General features: G+C 38.4%; 1 protein-coding gene across 14 annotated transcripts in view; it reads right to left on the reverse strand.

Annotated features, from left to right (window-relative positions):
• The window catches only part of LOC109057729 (PHD finger protein 21A-like), a 27,327-nt gene extending 12,320 nt beyond the window's left edge, over positions 1–15,007 (reverse strand). For 2 of the 14 annotated variants that reach the window (XM_042727958.1, XM_042727957.1), the window contains exons 1-9: positions 14,556–15,002; positions 10,316–10,370; positions 9,694–9,783; positions 9,510–9,542; positions 9,337–9,402; positions 5,805–5,954; positions 3,411–3,656; positions 3,064–3,147; positions 89–346 (exon numbers count right to left, since the gene is read on the reverse strand). In XM_042727958.1, coding sequence (XP_042583892.1) covers positions 89–346; positions 3,064–3,147; positions 3,411–3,656; positions 5,805–5,954; positions 9,337–9,402; positions 9,510–9,542; positions 9,694–9,783; positions 10,316–10,345 — 957 coding nt within the window. In that variant the 5' untranslated portion in view covers positions 10,346–10,370; positions 14,556–15,002. Of the gene's footprint in view, positions 1–88; positions 347–3,063; positions 3,148–3,410; positions 3,657–5,804; positions 5,955–6,041; positions 6,475–9,336; positions 9,403–9,509; positions 9,543–9,693; positions 9,784–10,315; positions 10,371–14,555 lie in introns of those variants that run through there. The other 12 variants (XM_042727967.1, XM_042727964.1, XM_042727966.1 and 9 more) reach the window with 10 other exon arrangements.
• Positions 15,008–25,597: the final 10,590 nt, after the last annotated feature.

Consider the following 25,597-nt stretch of genomic DNA (forward strand, 5'->3'; position numbering starts at 1 on the left):
GTTTCTGAAATAAGTGACTGTAAAAATACAATAAATGTTTTATGTACTAATGAACGTTTTAGAGTACAGCTAAATACATTTCTCTCACCGTGTTGTCAGAGCTTGGGCTGTTGTGAGGTAACTGCTGTGTGTGTGTCTGCGCAGACGGTAGCGTGTGTATAGATGGGGAGATCAGGATGCTTGTGTTGTTAGAGCTGTTGGGGCAGGGCAGGCCATTGAGGATTCGCATCTGCTGGACGTGACCAGAGGAAGGAAGGGCAGTGCTCAGTAACACCGGTGACTGTATGGTGTGCACAGAAACCTGACCAGCAGCTGGAGACAAAGATGCTGGAGGTTTTGGCCTGACCTGCTCACACACACACACGAAAAAGAAAATAATTATTTGTGGAATAAAAGTGGACCTAAGCAGTAAAAAAAATGACTGCGGTATCAGAAAAGTGATGCTTAACTCAGCAGTTGAACACAGCAGCTCTTTCACATCTACATTTCAGTTTAAAGAAAGATACTATTCCACAATACCACTAACACCAGCTCCACTCCAGCACAATTAAAAGTTGTCTATTATTTAATAATATTATAATTATAATAATTTTAATTTGTTATAATTCTTATCTTTTAGTTTTCATCCACCGAGTTTAATAAAATGAGATGAAGTACCATTTATTTATGAAGTCTGTAATTTACTGAATTATATAAAACATTTTAGTATTTAATATAATAGGAACCATTTTTCAATACATTTCCAAGTGACTATATTTCTATGTGATATATACTTGCTTAAAGTATAATATTTATTAAAAATTAAATATTATGCATATTAAAGATCTTTATAACGTTCAAATTATTTTTATTTTAAATAAATGCTGTTATTTTGAACTATTTAAAAAACAAAAAATGGGATCATGTGACAGTGAAGACTGGAGTGATGACTGTTGAAAATTCAGCTTTGCCTTTAAAGTAATAAATTACATTTTAATACAGGTGCATCTCAATAAATTATTATGTCATGGAAAAGTTCATTTATTTCAGTAATTCAACTCAAATTGTGAAACTTGTGTGTTAAATAAATTCAATGCACACAGACTGAAGTAGTTTAGGTCTTTGGTTCTTTTAATTGTGATGATTTTGGCTCACATTTAACAAAAACCCACCAATTCATCTCAACAAATTAGAATACTTCATAAGATCAATAAAAAAAAAAAAAACATTTTTAGTGAATTGTTGGCCTTTTGGAAAGTATGTTAATTTACTGTACATGTACTCAATACTTGGTAGGGGCTCCTTTTGCTTTAATTACTGCCTCAATTCGGCGTGGCATGGAGGTGATCAGTTTGTGGCACTGCTGAGGTGGTATGGAAGCCCAGGTTTCTTTGACAGTGGCCTTCAGCTCATCTGCACCTTTTGGTCTCGTTTGTCATTTTCCTCTTGACAATACCCCATAGAGTCTCTGTGGGTTTCAGGTCTGGTGAGTTTGCTGGCCAGTCAAACACACCAACATGGTGTTGGTCATTTAACCAGTTTTTGGTGCTTTTGGCAGTGTGGGCAGGTGCCAAATCCTGCTGGAAAATGAAATCAGCATCTTCAAAAAGCTGGTCAGCAGAAGGAAGCATGAAATGCTCCAAAATTTCTTGGTAAACGGGTGCAGTGACTTTGGTTTTAAAAAAACACAATGGACCAACACCAGCAGATGACATTGCACCCCAAGTCATCACAGACTGTGGAAACTTAACACTGGACTTCAAGCAACTTGGGCTATGAGTTTCTCCACCCTTCCTCCAGACTCTATGACCTTGGTTTTCAAATGAAATACAAAACTTGCTCTCATCTGAAAAAGGGACTTTGGACCACTGGGCAACAGTCCAGTTCTTCTTCTCCTTAGCCCAGGTAAGGCCTGGGCTAAGGCCTGACGTTGTCTGTGGTTCAGGAGTGGCTTAACAAGAGGAACACGACAACTGTAGCCAAATTCCTTGACACGTCTGTATGCCTTGACCCCAGCCTCAGTCCATTCCTTGTGAAGTTCACTCAAATTCTTGAATCGATCAAATTTGGTTGTGCATCTTTTTCTTCCACACTTTTTCCTTCCACTCAACTTTCTGTTAACATGCTTGGATACAACACTCTGTGAACAGCCAGCTTCTTTGGCAACGAATGTTTGTGGTTTACCCTCCTTGTGAAGGGTGTCAATGATTGTCTTCTGTACAATTGTCAGATCAGCAGTCTTCCTCATGATTGTGTAGCCTAGTGAACCAAACTGAGAGACCATTTTGAAGCCTCAGGAAACCTTTGCAGGTGTTTTGAGTTAATAGCTGATTGGCATGTCACCATATTCTAATTTGTTGAGATAGTGAATTGGTGGGTTTTTGTTAAAATGTGAGCCAAAATCATCACAATTAAAAGAACCAAAGACTTAAACTATTTCAGTCTGTGTGCATTGAATTTATTTAATACACGAGTTTCACAATTTGAGTTGAATTACTAAAATAAATGAACTTTTCCACAACATTCTAATTTATTGAGATGCACCTGTATATAGAAATCAGTTACTTTAATGAATATTTTTTTAACCGTTTTTGATCAAATAAATGCATCCCTGGCAGGCATAAAAGACTTCTTTCAAAAACTTTTTTTTTTTTTTTTTTTTAATCTTACGGACCTCAAACTTGTATACCAATATGTAATATAAAATTACTATGTGATGCGTGATTTATACCAACCAACCCTAGTATTATATGCATGCACAAACAAACAACATATACAACAGAGAACACAACAGCACAAAATACTGCTGGAGAGAGATCAGGGTTAAGGATCAATTTACTGTACGGTCAAAAGCAACAGCCAAAGCAGGGATTGCAAATGTCACCACTATGCAAGAACAAAGAAATTAAATCCAGTGCAAGAAAACAAGGTGGAGCATGAAAAAAATATCACACATAAAAGTAACACCTGCAGTTGAAAAAAAAAAAACACAAGACATATAGATGCACACTAACACTCAGCAGCGAGGGGTTTTCACTAGTCCAGCCAGGCAGTAGGGTGTGAAGGGTTTCTATGGAAACAAACCTGCAGTAGAGTGGCTGGCCTTGTTGTCTGTCTGGTTGGTGGGACAAACTGAGGAACTTTGATTGGTTGGGAGGCAGCTTGCACCTGTGACAAGACCGCCCATTTAGATGCCCTTACTTCACTAACCTGTCCAACATACATCCTACAACAAATAACTAACTAACTATTTAAGCCATAAATAGAGGCAGATGCAATGGAAAAATTGTGTCTAAAATCTAAAAGAACCAACCCTGATCTAAAATAAATAGCCTCCTAGCTAACATGCAGTTTGCAAAACAAGCGGGAATAAGAAAATAAAACTCTTTTTGTTCTATAACGTGAGTCAAAACAACTCAAGAAATACTTACAACAACGGTGCTATTGGGTATGACTCGCACCGGCTCTGCTCCCTGATTGGATGCTTGGATGACTGGTTGGAAGTTTACTGGGGACTTCTGAGGATCTGAGCTAGGAGGGCTTGCCAGGAGTGTGCTGCCAAGGGTTGTAACCACGGTGATAGTAGGTGCTGGTGTCATGATGATAGGTGAGGTGGGTGTGGCAGCTCTCAGCACCAGAGGTAGAGTCTTTGAAGCAATGACAGGGACCACAGAGCTCTACGGGGTCACAAACACATATGCTGTTGTAAACGTGTTCACTTTTTCCTTTTTCCTTTTTTTGAGCCGCGCTGCGTCGATGTGCTGTTTTCTTTCAAACCAAAGCATAAATACACGTAACAAACATATCGTTGTGGCGCGGCTGACACAGAAGAGCGTAAGCCGCCCATGTACTAGTCAGATTTGTCAAAATGGCGCTATGCTGATTTGGAGAGACACAGAGGAGAGGAATTGTTGAATAAAGTCGTTATTTTTGTTTTCTTTGTGTACAAAAAGTATTCTCATCGCTTCATAATGTTATGGTTGAATCACTGATGTCAGATGGACTATTCTGACGATGCTTTTCATACTTTTCTGGACCTTGACAGCGTTATTTATTTGGCAGTCCATGGGACAGTCTTAAAGGGATAGTTCACCCAAAAATCTAAATTATGTCATTAATGACTCACCCTCATGTCGTTCCAAACCCGTGAGACCTCCGTTCATCTTCGGAACACAGTATAAGATATTTTAGATTTAGTCCGAGAGCTTTCTGTCCCTCCATTGAGAATGTATGTACGGTATACTGTCCACGTCCAGAAAGGTAATAAAAACATCTTCAAAGTAGTCCATGTGACATCAGAGGGTCCGTTAGAATTTTTTGAAGCATCGAAAATACATTTTGGTCCAAAAATATCAAAAACTACGACTTTATTCAGCATTGACTTCTCTCCCGGGTCTGTTATGAGCGCACAAATGACTTAAGCTGTTAACTTTTTTAACATGGCTGACACTCCCTCTGAGTTCAAATAAACCAATATCCCAGAGTAATTCATTTACTCAAACAGTACACTGACTGAACCGAGCCAGATAACCAACGAAACATTGACTCGTTCTCGAATCGGACGTGTCCGACAGAAACGGTTCTTGACTCGACAACGAGTCAATGTTTCGTTCGTTATCTGGCTCGGTTCAGTCAGTGTACTGTTTGAGTAAATGAATTACTCTGGGATACTGGTTTATTTGAACTCAGAGGGAGTGTCAGCCATGTTAAAAAAGTTAACAGCTTAAGTCATTTGTGGATTAATGCTTATTGTTGACGCGAACCGTTTTCAAACGATTCAGTTCGATTTGGTGAACTGGTTCAAGAAGATCCGGTTACATCGAGTGATTCGTTCGCGAACCGGATGTGCTGTGAACGCGCTCATAACAGACCCGGGAGAGAAGTCAATGCTGAATAAAGTCGTAGTTTTTGATATTTTTTGGACCAAAATGTATTTTCGATGCTTCAATAAATTCTAACGGACCCTCTGATGTCACATGGACTACTTTGAAGATGTTTTTATTACCTTTCTGGACGTGGACAGTATACCGTACATACATTCTCAATGGAGGGACAGAAAGCTCTCGGACTAACTCTAAAATATCTTAAACTGTGTTCCGAAGATGAACGGAGGTCTCACGGGTTTGGAACGACATGAGGGTGAGTCATTAATGACATAATTTTGATTTTTGGGTGAACTATCCCTTTAAGCCTACCTCTCTTCATCCAAAATATCTTAAATTGTGTTCCGAAGACGAACAAAGCTTTTACGGGTTTGGAACGACATGGGGGTAGAGTATCCCTTTAAGTCTCAAAAACAAGATCAGTTTAATTCATAAATAAATAATTCAGACCGCTGACTCAAAACAACCAATTCTTCTCTAATTGAGTTTTGTGAATATGCCAAAGAGAATTAGGGCAGATATCAAGTGGATAACAAAATTAAACTTAAAGCCCATTCTTCACACCAAGCTATAATATGGCTTCAGGAGTCACACAGAACACTTTTAGGTGCCCCTGCTTATCCCAGCTGCATGGAAAAGCATAACCAACACACTATTCCAAAATTTATCAGAATAATATTTCTATATGGAACTTTTTTATAATACTTCTATATTGCATCTTTGTAATTTTGGAACTTGCTAGCAAAGGTCTTTATTCCTTTTTTTTGTTCACAGATAGAAAGTCAGACACATGGTTTTGGAACAACATGAAAGCAAGTAACTAATGCCAGAATTTTTAGTTTTGTGTGAATTAGGCAAGGCATTGTCTTTAGAGGGGTCCTGTATGGAGTCCTGCTGTACCTGACAGAGTGAAGTATTGCTTCTTGTGTTTTGTGTGGGTACCTGTGGAGTAGTGAGGCTGGCAGCAGGCAGAGGCGTCTGTGTCTGTGTGATGAGCAAGGTAGACGTTTGCCCATCGGCTTGTAGTGTCTGCAGCTTCATATCTTCTTGTTTCACCAGCAGATCTCTCCTTAACTGCTCCACCACCTTTTTCTGAGGGAGAAAGAGAGAACGAGCGCCTGTTCATTTTTTGTGTGTTCTGTCACTCGTACCTGCAATGAAGTCTCTCTCACTCACAACCTCTCTTTCTGCCTGCTGTTGATAAGAGAGTTTGTGATTTTGGATTTGGGCCCATTTTCACTGACAGCAAGAGGGAACATGGAGTCCCTACAGCTGAACATCACTCTCTTTGTCTCTTTCTCTCTCAGGCAGGGGGCCAACAGTATTCTGCCTTCAAAAACATCTTAAAAGTGATTAAAAAAAAACAAATGGATTACGGCATTACAGGAACATTTAGCAGTAATATATTACCATTAGCATCAGTTGTGACTATGAACTATGTCCGGTACACAGCTGAAAGGAATGCTTCTTCAAATCAAGCGTAACCTCAATAATTAGGAAAAGATATATTGAATTAATGTGAAAACTGTGTCTAAAACTCTGCCTCTTTGGACCATATGTGAAATATATAATTCACTTTGAAGTGAAAATTCAGTCATCATTCACTCACTCTCATGTCATTTTAAAACCTGTATGACTTTCTTCTGTGGAACACAAAAGAAGATATTTTGAAGATTGTTTCAGTGTGTTTTTTTTTTTTTTTTTTTGTCTGTATAATGAAAGTCAATGAGTTCAGCTGGTTTAGACCTTATTTTCTTCAATTGTATGAACAAAAACAGTTGAAACATTCTTCAGAATATCTGTTTTGTTTCATTGTATTCCACACAAGAATAGGAGTATTTTTTTAAATGTTTAGGATTTTTATTTTTTAGTGGACTTTACCGTTTAGGAGTCTAAACAATGACAAATGGACGGGTGTTTGGTTAACGTGTTAAAAAAAACACCATTAATTATACATTTCTATTTGGTTCTGCTAGTCGAACATAAATTCACCTTTAAAGGTTAAAATGTTCATCTGTTCATATTTATAATGCCATCAAATCTTTTTCTATTTTAGAAAGATTCCCACATAATAAGAACTAGACCATTAGCATTTACACTGAGCCTTACATTTGCATAATAAGCTTAAAACACTCTTATGAAAATCATTTTCAAAATAGACATGCTTAAGTGACATCTGTGGTAGGTTCTTTACAGATTACCAATCACCTTACAATGAAGGAGACAGAAATGGAAGTCATATGTTGAAGAATGAAAAATAAACAATCTGCATACTTACACACTTATTGAGCTCAGTTATAATTGTGCAAATAAGAAACTCTACTCAGAAAAAAGAATGTGATTCTAAATGGTGAACACAAGCATTCCTCACATACTCCAAATGCAATTTATTTGAAGCCATTTACTGTCTGTGTTACAGTATGGCATCAAAAAACTTGCACATACACACGAGCATGTGTACACAAAGGAACATTAAGAGTATGGATCCATAACAATCATAAAGTGAGGACAGAAGGAGGGAGATATCAAAACTTTCAGATGGCTGTAAAGAGTGCCTGGCTTTACTCAATGCAGGCTACAAAATGTGCAATACAGCTTGTTTGTGTTCAGCTGAATATGTGTTGATTCTGTAGCCAGTGAAGACAGAATGACAGATACATTAATGAATATGAACACACCCCCCCCCCCCACACACACATCTCGTGTGACCCCCCCTCACCCACCCAGCACAGTCCTCTCACTGATTACAGCTTTAACAGGCTCCCTCCACCATCTGTTAGACTCACACACTCCTAGATCTGGGAGAATTCCACCGGACACCGAAATGTGTGCGAGCGAGGAAGGCAGTGCAGTTTATTAAACAGCGCTGCAGGCTGGTACATTTCTGAATGCCAGTCACAGTGATTACAGGGCTGACCTTGTGTTTCTCTTCTTCCTTTTTCTCTGCAGAATGATTTCAGGTATGTGTTTTTCTCCTGTTGATGGCAGTCGCTCTGTTCTGTTACTTTAAAAATCTTTGAGACACTAATTAAAGGGGTCATATGATGCGATTTCAAGTTCTTTTCTCTTTGGAGTGTTGCAAGCTCTTGCTGCATAAAGAAAATCTGTAAAGTTGCAAAGATTAAAGTGTTAATCCCAAAGAGATATTCTTTATAAAAGCTAAGAGTCAACCACAGCCTCCTAAAACGGGTTGTTCTGTGTTCTAACACGCATGTATATGTCTATGTGTGGGAAGATTTGCATAACGCCGCCCAAACGTTCACGCAAAGAAAGAAGGCGTGACTTTGATTCTTGCTGTTGCCGCCGGCGCCATGTTGTGGAGATACTGTTTCAATGTGAAATCATAAATACTTTGTTTGGCCTTCCAAAATAGGTCACGACTAGAAATCAGTGGTTAAGTTGTATTTACAACACTATTCCAGAACAGTTCAACCCAAATATGTGCAGCACATTTTATGGAGGACTGTTTCCTGATCCTGGGAGAGTAGACTACAATGCCTGCGCTTCTGACTCACAGTCTGTAAGTATGTTTACATATGTACAGGATTTGCTACTGATGATTCAAACGTGAGTGTAGAGCAGTGTGAGTAGAGCTTGTTGTTTGTCGTTTCTCTGAACACAAATGGAGACATGGTTTTATGTTTATGCAGCGTAATGCAATGCACAGTATAAGTCATTATAATCCATAATTCTGTCAACACTTGATGCAACAAATGCCTCATTTGTAATGTTTTTTTGTTGTTTTTGTCTTGTCTCGCCGGTGTTCTGACCGGGACACACATCACAGTATGTTAAGGGGAGTAACATTTCCGTCACATGCTTGAGACATTCTAGCTGGCCAATCAGAGCACACCTCGCTTTTCAGACCGATAAACTTTGTAAAAAAAACAACGCATTTCAGAAGGCGGGGCATAGAGGAGAAACAATAATGTACAGTATGTGAAAAATAATGTGTTTTTTGAACCTTATACCTTACATAAACACATTACACCAAATACACAAAATAATGTTCTTTTTAGCAACATTATATGACCCCTTTAAAATTCCTCTCTGCTGCCTGCAGTCTACAACGCATCTTTTCTCCATCTCCTCCACAGAACTTTGGATTCTGTACAGTAAGCTCAAGCGAAGGACAGTACGCCACGTAATCATCCCCAGACATTAATCATCAGTTATTGAAATGTCAAATAAAAGGGGGGAGAATAGATTTGTGTGTTTGTGTGTGTGTTGGCAAATTGTTCATTTGGCAACACAAAACCAAAGCGCACAAATCACACCACAAATGTTCAGCACAATACGACACAAAACAATGCCATGATGCAACACAGGTTCCATAACCTAACAAGTTCGCCTTGTTTTCTTGGGACACACAAGGACTTTCAGACCCCAAGTAATTGAACTGATCAAGACACACGTGTAGCTCGTAGAGAACACTGATACGGCAGCAGGGGTTCTCTCAGAGAGCAGCTCTCACCTGCCGCTCACTCAGCGATGTGATCTTGGCCTGCAGGTCACGGAGCTGCAGCTTCAGATCTGCATTCTGTACAAAGAACACACACACTCCTCCCTGATACACTAGTCCAGCGGCCGCAAAATGAGAGCGTATCGATCAAACAGTAACGGAAATGTTCAGTGAGGGAGACGCACCTGTGGATCTTGCTTCATCTGGCTCACGAGTTTCTGCAAGGAAGAGAGAGAGAGAAAGTTTTAGCATTCTCATGAGTGCGAAACACATGCCGATGCAGTGACCTCTAGAGGACGACGAGGGTACTGCAGTCTCAACAGTTACACACTCCATCCATATGGTGTGAGGGGAGGGCTGTGGGGATACCTGATGGATCTGGATTTCCACTTTGAGTGCTTCCTGTAAATTTTGCAGTTCCATCATCGATCTCTTCTTCCCAGAACCCAACACAGCTGCCTGGCGAATAAGAGTTAGAGAGCAGATATTCTTTTATTAACTGAGATGTTATTGAAAAAAAGAAGTAAGAGAACTTTTTAGGTCTCACAGTGTGCTTGACTATGCCATGACAGATCTGTTAGTGTGCTAGTGCGAGTGTGCGTAAATCTGCTCAGTGTGAGTAGGATATATCTCTGTGTACTGATTCAATCAGAACTACTCTCATCAAATCCTGCCTGAACACTACGGATCAAACTGAGCAGCGCTCTTTTGCACATACACAATCCTGTTCTCTCCCTCTGTCATTCTTCTTTGGGGGGAAATGATGCTGATGCATGCATTAACTGTTTCCGTCTCTCCCAGCCTCTGAGAGTCTGTTGTAAAGTAAGCTCCTCAGAACTGTGTTGCTACGCTGCTGTTTTGAGTAATAATTACACTGTGTAGTTCAGGAAAACAATTCAGTTAATTAGCTAGCCAATCAAACACCAAAGCTGAGCATCACAGTTGTGTCAGAATGTGTGCACCCCCCTGAGGACAATGGTTTATTCTATACCTTCCCAACGTCTGCCGTCTTGAACACCATCCAACTGGCAGAGTGGGGGGTGGAGCTGAAATAGACAAGAGAGGATGGTAAGAAGCACACACACACTTACACACAGCAGCGCTCTGTGACTGTGAGTGACAAATCTACATCAGAACAATATTGAAGGAGAGATATCAGCAGGAACACATAAAGTGGAAGCTTTGTGGAAAAAAGATTTAGGCTGCATGCAAAGATTCAATCCTATCTTGAGAGGACACAAAAATTGGAGGCTTACTGGAAATAAAACTATGCTTCTTCATTTGTTGAAGGAATAGTTCAGCCCCAAAATAAAAATTCTCTCATCATTACCCTCAAGATGTTCCGAACCTGTGTGCCTTTTACAGAAAGAGAGGGTTTTCATTTTTGAGTGAACTATTCCTTTCAGTCACAGTTCCTGGAATGGAAGAACAACAAATTGCTTCTATGAAAAACTGTCCCCTAAAAAGCATGTATCTAAAGGCTGGAATACACTACATGACTTTCAAAATCAGAACAGATTTTAAAACACTGGGCATCATTTTTTGGCATCATTTGTAATAGTCACAGAGGAAAAACTGTCCATCATACACTAAACGCAACATAGTCCCTTGAAGACAAGTCAGTTCACTTGGTGGCCATATTGGCTTATTTCCAGCTTTATTATCTTGTATTGGGAAAGACCGAAATATATATTTCAAGAACATAATTCAAATCAGAAATATAATGATAAATTTGGCTTATTAAGGCCAACTTACTCAAAAGGGTATTTTTCAGCCAATAATAAGTACGTTCTATACTAAACAAACAGGCAATTGGCTTATTTAACAGCCGCCACGTTGAGAGTTGCAATGCCTTCATCAAAAATTGTAATAAAGGACTATAGCCAGGCACTATACATTGAACACTGTAATTTCTCCTCATTTATAGATGTACAAGTGGACTGTCTCTATCTTATACATCTTTGGAGTTTAATTAAATGATGCCAGTGCAAATTCACTCACTTCCTGCTTTCTCTGGTTTGTTGGAGCTGTTATTTTTTGTTCTCGGTACTTGTGTGTCACTGAATCAGTCTCTGTCTCTGCCACAGATCATCACTCTCTTCTCATCAGAATGAAAGCAGAGACTACCAGATGGGCACTCCACACACTAAGAGCTTCTCACTCATCTACAGAGTGGCACCCTCTATAGTTGCACCAGTAACTGATGTATCTGCCTCAGGACAGTATTTAAGCAAAGGAATATAAAAAAAAAATTATATAACGAACCACAGAAACCCACAGAAAGTATTATATTTTTCCTATGAAGAACATCAGATCCTGCATTAAAAGTGTCCACAGCAGAACAGCAGAGCAAAAGTGGGCAATTTTCTGGGACTTCTGTATTCAGTAAGGGCAAACAGCCAAAGTGATCATAACACTCACACACACACACACACTCACACACACACACACACACACTGCACCTGCCTGATCAGACTGGCACACCAAACCTTCACCTGTTGGCTCAGTAAACAGACTGAAGCACAAGTAATTCAGATCTACTCCTTAGAGAAAAAGGAACATGATGCACCCTTTCTCATTCTCTGTCCTATGCTTGCACTTGAACCTAATCAAATTTAACCAAACTTTCAAGGCCTCCACTCAAAGCAGTCTTCTTTCATGTATGCAATTGCTTAATTAATACTTGATTCACTCATATATGCACAGCAGGCTATACGTTTAATTTCTTAAGTTCGCATATTGATATAATCCTTCATGATGATAAAGGTGAAGGGATTGCTTTAATTTTTTTTATGGAATACTTAATATAATAATATATATGTTAATAGAGTGCTGCAGGGATGATATATTTTTGTAGCCCACAACCTTGAAATAAGTTATCATTTTTGCACTTCCGGTTCAATCTGATTCAAGTACATGTTTTTGTTTTGTTCTGTTTAAATGGATTTTTGATTAAATGCCTGAAGCAACTTCTGTGGTTGACACTCAAGATATTTTCTCATTTTATTCTAGAACAAAATACATCAGTAATAGCCCCTTTGTGATTTTTTAAAAAGCTTTTAGATGTGTTGAAAATGGGACTACAGAGGTTGTCAAATTGAACTTTTTTTTTAAGACCGAAAGATTCGGACACTGTATAGCCTATTTTAAACTTTTTACTGCTGCCAATTGTATTTAGGCTTCAAAATTAATATAAGTAGTGTTTATTTATGAGAAACTTTTGTTGATAACAGAGCTTATTTTCTGCAATAATCCAAAAGCCAATGGAAAAATCCTATTGGGTTTCTGTCAAAATACATTATCACTGCAGGACTCTATGAACATAGGGCAAAAAATATCCAAAACAAAATGTAGATGCAGTGAAAGAGAGAAATTGTCGGGACTGACAGGTTTGGAATTTAATGAAGTCTTTGTAACCTTTGCATCACTCCATCAATTAGTCTATCTGTTTAGAAGCCAGCTCTTCAGAACATCCATTCTTCATGAATGCTGGAGCCTATCCCAGTAACTTGAGAGCTGAGACACTGCAATAATGTTTGAGGACAAACATCCAATGATTTATCACAGATTTCAGGGCGTTGTTTTAGCGGTAAACATTCACTCTGATAGAAAATTCATTCATGTTTATATTATATTGGACATTCTCACTGTACTGCTGAGAGCATGAACGTATATTTAATTTAACTGAATACATCTTGTGAGTATCTATGACATGTTTCCTGGGGGAAACAGACATTTGAGAGGCTGGGGGGAGGGCAGTGAATGTGTGGGCCTTATGTTTGAGAAAAAAAAATGCTGAAAAGGGGGCCCTGAAACCACTCGGGTCAAGTGGCTGGGTATAAAAAACTCTGGCATCCACTCACCATCTTTATGTTAAAGTAACATGATGGCAGCATGCAGTGAGAAAAGCAGTAACACTGAGGTAAACGCTGTCATTTTACACGTTATTGACACAACAAATACAACTGTGTATACATATAAGTGTGAAACTAAAAATAAAAGTAATATTTCAAACAAAAGCATGAAATTGGATCATTTGATAGTGCATACATAAATAATGAGTTCATTGCACGTTAAGGGTGAGACGTCAAGTATTTTACAGGATGAATTCATCGCAGAAAAAAGCAGGTGGAGAGAAGAAAAAATGGCTGTACAGTCAACATAGTTGATAATGGAAGAGCGCAGCTACACATGCATAAAACATGGCAAAACTGAAGAGAAGAGTATCCTGTATTCTTTAATATCTCGGTACATGTAGCCATTTCAAGCTCAAAAAAAGATCAAAAACAGGGTGTGATTTTAATGAGAAACAACCATACGGCTATTCAGTACCAGCTGAGCTAATCACTAAAACAGCACTAATACAAAAAAGACACACAATTTTGTGAAACGCAATGAGAGAGTTATAAAGCAGCTCTCGGCGGCCCGGTGGTTAAAGCGGACCGAGCGCCATCTGAACGCTTCAGAAGGTCATCAGCAGCAGCATCAGCATCATTAGCGTTCCAGCGCATCCACACCGGAAACAGCACCATCACTTCATATACTCACACAATCACACATCAAACTCACTACACCGGGCCTGCAACTTTCCTTACAGATTTAAGAGAGCAGGTTTAAGGAGACTTTATTACAGCGAGCTCGCGTTTGTGCTGATATGTCAAGGCGTGGTGCCGAGAACACGAACTGGGGAAGATCTCTCATGATCACACGTCTTGTCGCCCTAGCGGCTCTTAACAATACTAGTAGCTCAACACTGCACGAGCTCAACACACCAAGACTACACAAACACACACACTTTGTCAGGTTTATTGCTCGAGATCTCGTCCCTCGCTCTTGTGAATGGAAATATAAGCGCAAAGTGCATTTATAATGGCATCCCGTGACTGTTTGACGGCTTGGTGTGGAAACTACGGCACGCGCAAGAATCACATTTTCATCCATTTTCACACAATTCTGCTGACCAAGTGTCGTTTGTAGTGTGTTTCGGTGCCGTTCGAGGCGTTATTGTGTAACGGCTGTAAGTTATAACGTTTCGTTGACTGCAGCCGCACTCTCTCTCGCGCAACTCCTACAATAAAGAGAAATGAACAAAACCCCCCTGCGCTGGCTCTGCGCTTCCACATCCACTCAAATCACTGCTAACACAATCACAGAAAGAAGGCGAAAAGAGCTCCAAGACACCGCTCCCAAAAGTTCACAAAACGAAGATGAAAAAACCGAGGTGTACTTACCCTCGTACACACTCCTCCAGCAGTCAAACCCCGATCTTCACACACTTACACACACACTCACCAATTATTTAAATATATAGCTACAAACAGCCGAGCATTTCACCACTAAAACACTATCCCGCGGATGAATTTACTCCCTTTAGCGCTTTAAAGTTTTGTACAATGTAAGAGAAGGAATCTTCGCTTTGTTCGCGTGATTTTGAACCAAAAATACATAAAAAGACAGAAACTGATATACAAAACAAGAACTCTTCTTCCATCCCATTCACCCCAGCTTGTGCGCTCGGCGTATCAATGCGCGCAGGGGAGAGATAATGGGACAGCAAAACCATGCCGTATAACGCATAAAATAACTCGTCCAACAGAACACATTATTCGTCACGTTGGAAATTAATTTAATATTGTCGCAAACCGGGGCGAAAGGATTATTGCCGAGCTCGAAAGAACACTTAGAAGAAGAGAACTAGTTTATGTAACGGTGCGGCGAATTTATTTCACTTTGCCTAAGGAACGGTTGTAGTGCGCCCCGCATTGCCTAGGGAAAAGCCCCGGATGTAAACTCAGTGAAACTCATGTTGAGTGAAGTTACAATAATGTGCATCCAGCGTGGGCCAGAGATATTGTTAGGACAACAAGAAAGAGATTTGCTCACGTATTCAATGAATGACTCAATGGTATTTTGTAATGTTTTATCCATGATGATTTAAGTCAACCTGTTATATCGTCGCGACAAGCCGCCAGAGCTGCTTTAGACGCATTCGAACACAACGTTCACATTGCGATAAACCCAAAAGCGTTTTAATAATTCATTTCAAAAGCACTTTATTTATAGCAGGATTGCATTGTTTCATGTTTTTAGGATATTTCTGGTGATTTAGCCAAGTAACTGTCTTCTACATATGCTCTGCTATGCATTACACAAAATATGCCCAATATAATGCATTTCCACTGCCTACTTCTTTCAGTTAGTGTGGAGTACTGTTTATGTATACCGTGAAATTGTTCTGTTTGGTGTCGTTTTACATAAAGAGTCACTAGTGAATACAAACTAATTTACCCACAATTACTTTTCTTTCTTTATTTGTTTGTCAATGCTGTCAGAAATATGTTGTGGCCAGTCTCTTCTAGTGGCACCCGTCGTGTGCAGTGGGCGGTAGGGGGAGACACAGTGCTGTGTTTGTGAGAGATCGATCCTGCTCTCAGCACCGTTTTCTTTTCTAGGCCCTTGCCTCCTAAACTGGTCCACGCTCTCTGTCATCAGCACCACTGAGTCATCGCAGTTCGCTTTGAATTATCACTCTACATAAAAAGAACAAGAAGTACAAGCCTCAACATTTTTACATCCATTTAATAATGAAATACAGAAGAGTGACATCATCCTCGAGACAGTGCAAACGTAACATGCTGAGGCAGTTGAAATTAATGTATCAGATGAGAGAAGAGCCATTTTTCAAAGAAAACAAAAAAAGTGATGATTTAAAATGTAAACAAGAAGAGCAGAAAATAATGGCAAACAAGCTATTGATGTGTAAGTGAATGTAAACATATCGCTTTCCGTGTGTGTTTAATTACAGAGCTCTGATGTTTACCTCTTGGTTTGGAGGCACGAAGAGTTGAGGACGCCTGTGTAGCATCGATCTTATAATAAAACACAAAATTTCCAGGAGGTCAGTGAAAGTAGTTGTTTACTATTTTGGGATATGCATACATACTGATTGATTGCATTTACTTTACATAGACGTTTTTAGAAGACTTTCTTAGCAAAGTAACCACAAGAAGCTAGGAATACACAATGCTTGCTAAGGTCCTCGACCCTGCTATCCATTGCACAGCAAGGCATGATGGCAGCCATCAGAATCCTCCGTAGCTTCTGCTATTTATCTTTTTTCTTATTTCATCTAACACAATGATAGATCAGCTGGTAGTCAGTGACTCATCCTCTTCAGCTCTTGTGCCATTGGACCTCATTGAGCTGTTTCCTCTCTGGCTGATTATGATTGGCTGCTGCGTCTGTGATCTTTGTGAAAGACATTGATAAAGTATAAAAATGGATTTCAGCACTGCGCCTCCAGACTAATCCGAGGTGACTGAATTAATCAAGACTCCATTTATCCGGAAGTCCCACGCTGCCAGAGACTGAGTCAGACATTCTTTTTGTCAACATGTGTTTACATAAAGTAAAGCGCAAAGGAGACTCTCAGAGTTAATGAAAGGGCGCATGATAAGGTGCTTAGCATCTCGTTCCCAAACAGTGTATTTTACACAGTCATTATGCTGTTGACGCATGACACCCTAACAAACAAAATACTGAAACACATGATCAATAAAGGTCAGTCACAACCAAAACATTACAGTTAAACAAGATCTTCTTTCTAACAGCTATCATCTATAGTCATCTAAAGTTTGATTGCTTTTATATACTTTATAGCATTAGTATAGTGTATTTTAGTGTATTATACATTGAAAAGTTTAAGGTCAGAAAGTTTTAATTACTTATTTTCTTCAGCAAAGATGCATTAAATTGACCAAAAGTCACAGTAAAGACATTTATTATGTTACAAAAGATTTCTATTTCAAATAAATGCAAAAATAAAATACTAAAAAATGCATGACCGTTTCCACAAAAACTCTTTTCAACACTGATAATAAGACATTTTTCTTGAGCACCAGATCGGCATATTAGATCATGTGACACTGAAGACACTGAAGCTTATTTTAAAATTAGAATTATATCTCACAATATTATTGTTTTTAATAGTATTTTTATCAAATGTAGCCTTGGTATACGCAGGAGAGATTTAAAAAATCTTATCAACCCCAAAAGTTTTGAATGGTAGTGCAATTGTTTGTCATTGTTTGTGTGGCAGTAAATATTCCACTTTTCCTATTCTATTTTATTCTGTTCAGTTCTTTTGTATTTTATCTGATAGTTAAGTCTGATATGACGTTACAGTTTCCAGATCCCAAATGCAAACAGTGCTCATATACACTCGTGCTGTAATACTACCAAAAAATCTCCATGGCAAAATCTCCGTTTGTCAGACAGAGATTCATCTTTCCAAAATCATTAAAGTATTGGTGTCCAGGACACTGTGATCCTGAAGACTAGTGTACACCACAAGTAAAAAAAAAAAAAAAAAAAAGCCTTAAAGCAGGGATCTTCAACCCTGCACCAGGAAAGCTACCTTCCTGCAGACTTGAGTTCCAACCCTGCTCCAACACCCTGCCTGTAATAATGAAGAAACAATGAACATTTTGATTCAGATGTGTTTGATTGTGGTTGGAGCTGAAATCTACAGGATGGTGTCACTCCATGAACAGGGTTGGAGACCCCGTGTTTAAAGGTTTGCAGTAAATGAATAGCGCTTCTAAACAGCTGTTGAAATAGTATTCTCACTTGAAACAGAGTAGTATTCGACTTAACAAGCAGATACACATTTTCCTCTGACAGCTAGACTGCAATAGTGAGAGAGATATAATGTGTGGTGTTAGTTTGAGTGGCACAGAGTAAGCAAAGCTGTGTTCAGCTGCGGAGAGTGCTGTGATCTGACATCTATGCTGAAGCTACTGTACTATATAGCTGAACCACTGCTGCCTTAAACCTCTCATCAAGATGACCACATCCTTCACTCTGAACTCCATTCACTGACCCAAACCCTCTGACCTTACTACACACAGAGAGGTAGAATTAGGAAAAGAGATGGTTTCCTTCCATCTTTCTTACCGCAGGGCCCTTTTTGCATACTGTATGTTTCTGTCTCTTATATACCCAGTAATCACTGTCTGCCTGCTTGCTGGCTTTGTTTCTCTTTTTTATATGCGCATTCTCTTTTCAATTGAAGTATGGTTTGTAGTGTATTTTGTCATGATTGATGGACAAGAAATAAAACTGTAACAGTTAGGAAAGTTAAAAAGACAACATGGTGATGAGGTACACTGTAAAATAAGGAAGCAGCTTGCAGCTTTATTGAGTTGAATTCATCGACTTAATTATTCTAAGTAAATTTATTTTTTAAACATAAAATGTTATGCAAGTCTAAAAACACTAAATATTTTCAGGAATTCTAGTTGTCAAGAATTCTAATGCTGATGCGCTGTTTTCTTTCAAAGCAAAGTGTAAATATACGTAGAAAACGTATCAGATTCTCCCAAATGGCGCTACGCTGATTTGGAGAGACACATAGGAGAGGAATTGTTGAATAAAGTGGTTATTTTTGTTTTCTTCATGTACAAAAAGTATTCTTGTCTCTTCATAACGTTACGGTTAAACCACTGATGGCAGATGGACTATTCTGACGATGCTTTTCATATTTTCCTGGACCTTGACACTGTATTATAAGCAGAATAATTGACTCCAGACCATTGAATTATTACAAAAAAAGAAATGTACACCACAGGTCAATTATTCCTTACATATTATGCGCTTTGTACTAAAACGATTTCTCACTGCTTAATGAGACATGAGGTAATCTGGCAGTGTTGCATTCAACCCTCAACCAACATCATGTCGCAGGTTAGCCTCTGGTCTGTCTGTGTGCGTTCATGTGATTTGGAGGAGGTGTGGCTTTGGAGAGTGATTTGCAGGGAGAGTGGGATCTTATGTTTTCAGAGCTACTGCTAGCCTCTCTGAAATCACCTACCCTGCCTTTAATGAATAAAAACTACTTCAGAATAGAAAATTAATATTAAGTAAACCTTTAGTTTTTTCTTTTTTCTTTTTTTCTTTCTTTCTTTTTTTTTTTTTTAACCAGATTTTACTCCAAAAAACATTTATTTAATCTAAGAATTATTTTTACAGTAGTCTAGCATGTGGATTATTACATTAAAATTCAGTGGTCTCAAACTCAGTTCCTGGAGGGCCACAGCTCTGCAGAGTTTAGCTCCAACCAGCTCCAACTCACACCTGCTTGGAAGTTTCTAGTAATCTTAAGACCTCGATTAGCTGGATCAGGTGTATTTGATTAGGGTTGGAGCAAAACTGTGCAGAGCTGTGGCCCTCCAGGAACTGAGTTTGAGACCAGTGCACTAAATGCTTGAAAAATGGAAACAGTTCTACATAAACTGTACTATGCCAACGCACGAATTAGCCTCCCACAGAACATTTTTAAAACTGTAGCTGACAGGATTCTTACCAGCACAAGTGCCAGCAATTCCCCAGAGATTTTCCAGTGTGAATTGTGTGAATTTTAGAGCACAGTTAAATTGCTCATATTTCATCCTTAATGTTTGCAACAGACTTAATGAATAGAAATCTCAATAGCAGAACTCTTTACAAGCTGTATGTTTGAAACTCAAATAAGAAAGGCTGCTGTGAAGTGGTTTTTGAATAACACACACGAAAACCCCAGAATATGAAATCATTTGAATTATTCACATGGAAACAGACACATCACTTGTGCATGTTTCTGCTAGAACAAATTGTATCCCTTCTCCACATTCAGTTATTAGGTCTATTTTTTTCTGTGTCTTTTTCCATTAGTGCTTGTATGTCTAGATGTCTGTGTGTGCTGTAGTATGCTTAGTACAGATGTTCAGGCACTAGTCTCTAGTCTGCTTGTATAATTGAGCCTTAACTTCTCTGCATGCATTCTGCATTAGAAAATGAAACAACTAATATTTAATTTCTCCAGTCCTTTTGATTTCGGAATAAAATTACCATAATAAGAGCAGTGAGGCAGTCCTGATGACTTGGACAGAGCTCTAGGCATCCCTGAGGAAAATATAGTGAGACTTCCTTAGTAAGGCAGGGATGTCTCTTGTGGGAGTAATTTCTGACTCATTTTACAGGGGTGACACACTAAATCATGTCAGTGTGTGCTAACATCCAGCAGGGGCTTCTGGTATAGATTGTGTGTGTGTAGTTGTATGTGCATGTGTGTTGTTGTACAGCTTTTAACAGGCACACTTTGTGAGTGATGTTCATCTGTCTATCCTGGGAGTAATCATACACAGCCTCACACAAATGACACTGTAGCATACCGTCCTGAAAAGAAGAGGGAAAGTCTGAATCATAACATTGCACAATAGTCAGGTACATCTGTGCAGTTTGTGTGTGTGTGTGTGTGTGTGTGTGTGTGTGTGTGTGTGTGTGTGTAAAGAGGGCTGATAGCTTTATTACTAGTCATCTCTCCATCTGTTCCTAAATGTTGCCCAGACTCGTGCTGAGTTCATCTACATTTGTTTGCAGAACACTGATGAAAAAACCAGATCAGACAAGACCAGACTTCAAATAAAAATCTCCAGACCCCACACACCATACGCAGAGGAGTTTATTTGTCATAATAGATGAATTGTGTTTCCTCACAGCACATTGCAATGTTATGCATGTTATCGGACGCTTCTGGGAGGCTAAATAGCATTAGCTGCTAGTCATTATGTGGTCCGATTGGTGTGCAGGGAAAAGAGGTATTAACCAAGCTGTTGCATTTTTTTTTTGACCATTTTAAGAATTGGAAAACAGCCTTGACTAAAAGTCAAAAATCTTTTGAGGTTGCAAGTAATTTAGGGAGTTTGAATATTTAATTCATTGTAATGAGAGATTTGAAGTTTGAATAATGGTGGTATGTTGGCTTTTTCATGGAAACAAATTTAACTCTTGTAACCGAAAACACTTGTAACTATTATAATCACATCAATTAAAATCAGTTTGAAATTGCGCACATTTATAGAGTCAATATCTAGTTTTTATGCATATGACCTAAGTTTGTTATGCTGCATCAACTGCAAACAATTTCTACAATTTTAAGTTACTGAGGGATTTTGTGCAGGCATTAAAGGGATTAAAATATTTGACAACAGTTAAATTCTGTCATATTACGCCGTACTGTAACTAGTGTTGTCCAGTAAAACTAGACAGAATCCTAATTTAAGTTACCAGAATTCAGACACCACTTTCCTCACGCTGAGAAACGAAGGGAAAAAACTATCACTGAACTAAAAGAGGAATGGAACACAATGCCTTGATTAAAAAGGGAGCTGTAGCTTTATTATTTTAAGGACTATTCTCATGGTTGGTGGACAGTGTGGTTTGTGAATCACTTAGGAAAATGACAGAGCTCAGAGTGAAGTGGACTGCTTCTCGGTCAGTGCGCAGTGCTGCTTCAGTGGGGGTTTCAGTCTCCTCCTGGCATCCACCTCATGCAGACCAGCCCACCAGTCTTCTGGTATTACCCCCCCACCCACCCCCGCCCCAAACAAACACATACACACACCACCACATCAGAACCGTGCGGCTGTGTGCTCTGTTCTCCACCCACAGAAGAGTGTGCAGTGGCCTGCTGCTTAACAGGACTGTGGGAGCAGAAAATAGACACACCCTTCTCTCTTTTTCTCAGACAGCCAGACACACTGACCCCATGGATTGATATAAATATCCCTCTTATTGCTGGCTGCTTCTGGGGTTGCTGCCTAAAGCATCTCATTTTGGCTTTTGACCGAAATAACTAGTAAACCTTAAAGAATAAAAGACACAGAGAGCGAGCGAGAGAAGGAGAGGGTATATAAGGTGTGCGTGTGAGACAATGAAGAATTTGGACAGAAGAGGGAATTCACATTAGCTGAAAGCACACACACATCTATCTATCTATCTATCTATCTATCTATCTATCTATCTATCTATCTATCTATCTATCTATCTATCTATCTATCTATCTATCTATCTATCTATCTATCTATCTATCTATCTATCTATCTATCTATCTATCTATCTATCTATCTATCTATCTATCTATCCTCTGTCTGTCATCAAAATGTAGATATATAGACATGGTATTATATGTGTGTGTGCATTTATTTATTTAAAAAAACAATAAAAACTATACTTTTGTGAGATATTACAATTGAAATTTTTTTTATTTATTCCTGTGATGACAAAGCTTATATAGACATATTTATAACAATAATTTACCATGTAGGGCATTCTGTGTTCATTACAAATAGTTATACATTTAAATATACACTAGTCAACATTTGAACCTCTCATCAAAGTTGTCCTAAAACCTAAAACCAAAATGTGTTCTTGTCTTAGGATTTTTGATTTGATCCACTTCAAATGTTGACTATATATATATATATATATATAGATAGATAGATAGATAGATAGATAGAAAGATAGATAGATAGATAGATAATAAAAGATCACATTAATATATGTAAAACAATTAAATTATATATATGTGTGTGTGTGTGTGTGTGTGTGTGTGTGTGTGTGTGAGTGTGTCTGTTTTACTGCACCTGTATACTGTACACACAAGGGTGATCAGGCACGTGGAACATACCTCAAGTGTTTTTAACGTATGATGTTTCTGTAAGCTGAGTTACCTCTCCCATTGATTCTGGGATATATCCCACCCACTCCAATAACAAAGTCACATTAGATTCCATGTTGTTTATGTGAGAATCATTCAGATCTGCCTGAGTTGGGGTGTGTGTGTGTGTGTTTATCAAACTGCACTGTTCTCACAGGCATCATAGGAAAATGTCAGGATCACACATCCACACACGCATGAAAAGGTCACCCCCTCACTGCGCATTCTGTGACCTCTGAGTCTGATCTGGCTCTGTCCTGCTGATGATTACATTTAAATGATCATACTGAACACACACACATACACCTAACTAAACTCAGAAACACATCACATAGTGATATATGTACCGAACACACAAAACCATTTTCTGTCAAATGTATTTTTCTCTCACTTTATTGAAAGCAAAACAGGATAAAAAGGGTTTCTTCATGAGTTCAGAAATCATGCCGTATTATTCCAATGTTTTGCTGAACTATTCATACACAAACATGCATTCGTCTGTCTTCTGTCGCTCTTCTTCTGGCTCTGTCTCACTCTGCTGTGGATGAATCAAACCCGATAAGTGTTCCCACACAGTCACAGTAGGCACTGTAGGTGGCAAACAGCTCAGTGTTACTCTAATGCACACTAAATATGGCTACACTAATTCTGCCGCCCTTAATTTAGTGCTTACATTTTTCTCAATACACAATAAACACAACTATGGTAGTTTACACAGCAGCCATACAACCCATTGAGTTTCAGTTACAGGTTGATGCATTTGCAAGCTTTTTAATTTAATATGGCAATATATATTCTTATATATTACGATCAATAAGCATACCATAAAATTTTATCTCAGTTTCTTGACTAAATTTCATTGAATGTCCCTCTGCTTCATTACCACATAGCAAAACAAACCTTTTAACCCAGGTAACTAGCACTGGACAAAGAAGACACAATGAATGTTTACTTTTCAAGATGTTTAAATTTATAATGCTGCACTTTGTGAAGAGACATCAGCAGGATATTGCTGGTCTGAACTGAATCAGGAGGCAAACAGAAGAGATGGGAGAAAATGATGTTTGCCGTTTTCTATGGCATCTCTGTATGAATGTGATTATGTGCAAATATCTCCAGGCTCCTAACAGGAATGCAGGAAATCTCAGGTCACTGTGCATTACCCTGTGGGAATACATGTTTAGATGCACTGAAATGAAACTGCGTCGAGGTCGCAGCATAATGTTGTTTAAACGTTACAATATTCCAAGTATCTGGCTTAGGGCATGTACAATGCTGTCATCTCCATTACTCTTTCCCTCTCTCTCTTTTTTACACATACAACATCATTTTCTTTTCTCACTTAATTTGTCACAGCACCCCCTGCGTATGCATACAAATACACAAACATCCATCCCTTTATGAAACTACATTTGTAGCAATTTCATATTGTTCTGAGTTTGTCTGTGATAAGAGTGCTTGTCTGAAACAAGAACCTTCCAGAACAATGTTTTACCCCCCAAAAAAACAACAACAAAAAAAACAACCTCCCCGGTGATGACTAACACACTGACTCACTGTTGTGCACACATTGCAACCCAGCTAAAAGATGCGTTAATCAGAGGCAGCAGAACAGAGGAGTGTTCTTTCCCCTTCGCAGATTGATAGTCTATTTTTAAACAAGTGATGCAATGTTTAGCCCTATCACTTGAAGATAACAGTATAATCCATTTATTGCATTAGAAGAGTGGTTCTCAACTGGTTTTGACCAAGATTTTAGATGAAGTCACCCAGTGCAGTACCAGCTTTGGTTATCATACAGAAGTTAGCAAAATGTCCTTAAAACCAAACATTGAAATGTATTGAAATGGCAATGGACTGCATAAAATATTATAAATATTTTACATAAGGCAAATCTTAGAATTTAGCAGTCAGTGTTTTGTATGATTACAATATTTATCACAATTTAGCACATTTTACCCCCCACAATTGTTTATAATGTATGATGTCTACTATGGTCTTATTATTTTTTTTATAATGATTTACATTACTGTAATGTATAATTTTATTTGTACACTATTAATGTTCACCAAATTAGCATTTATGTGTTCAAAATACAGTAAAAGTATGTCTTGACATTTTATTAAAATGGTAAAATAATTATTTTGTATTAAAAAATTTTTTGTGTAATTTATTCCTGTGATGGTTAAGCTGAATTTCCAGAAGCCATTATTCCATTCTTCAGTGGCACACGATTCTATTGTCAATGTTGAAAACAATTGTGCTGCTTAATATTTTTGTATTATTTGAATTGATATTTGACAATAATCTCATGATCAGGGAATAGGATGACTTCAAGCATGACTATTTGTTCATGCATTACATATATGCATTATATATATATACATTTTTTATGTTATGAGAATGAGACTCTGAATGTAACGATTTCAGTAGTGAGAATTAAGGGGTAAGTGTGGAAATAAGGTAAAATTAAAGTCACAATGCAAAAAACGATTTATTTTCATGCATTCATTTTTTTTTTTCTTTTTTTTTTTGGAGTAAAATGTGACCTGAAGTCCTGTGGGATTAACTCTGTAGTGTTGTATAGTGAGGGAAAGTTTATTGAATATTCATTCAGTGAAATAAGCAGCTGTTACAGTTGGTGATAGGCTACAAATGGTACGATCACGATACCAATCAAAGAAACTAAACTGACTAAGGGAGAACTGAGGTTTTAAATAGCAAAGCAAACAAAGG

This window comes from Cyprinus carpio, chromosome B7 (assembly GCF_018340385.1).
Source record: "Cyprinus carpio isolate SPL01 chromosome B7, ASM1834038v1, whole genome shotgun sequence".
In the NCBI taxonomy this organism is placed as follows: domain Eukaryota; kingdom Metazoa; phylum Chordata; class Actinopteri; order Cypriniformes; family Cyprinidae; genus Cyprinus; species Cyprinus carpio.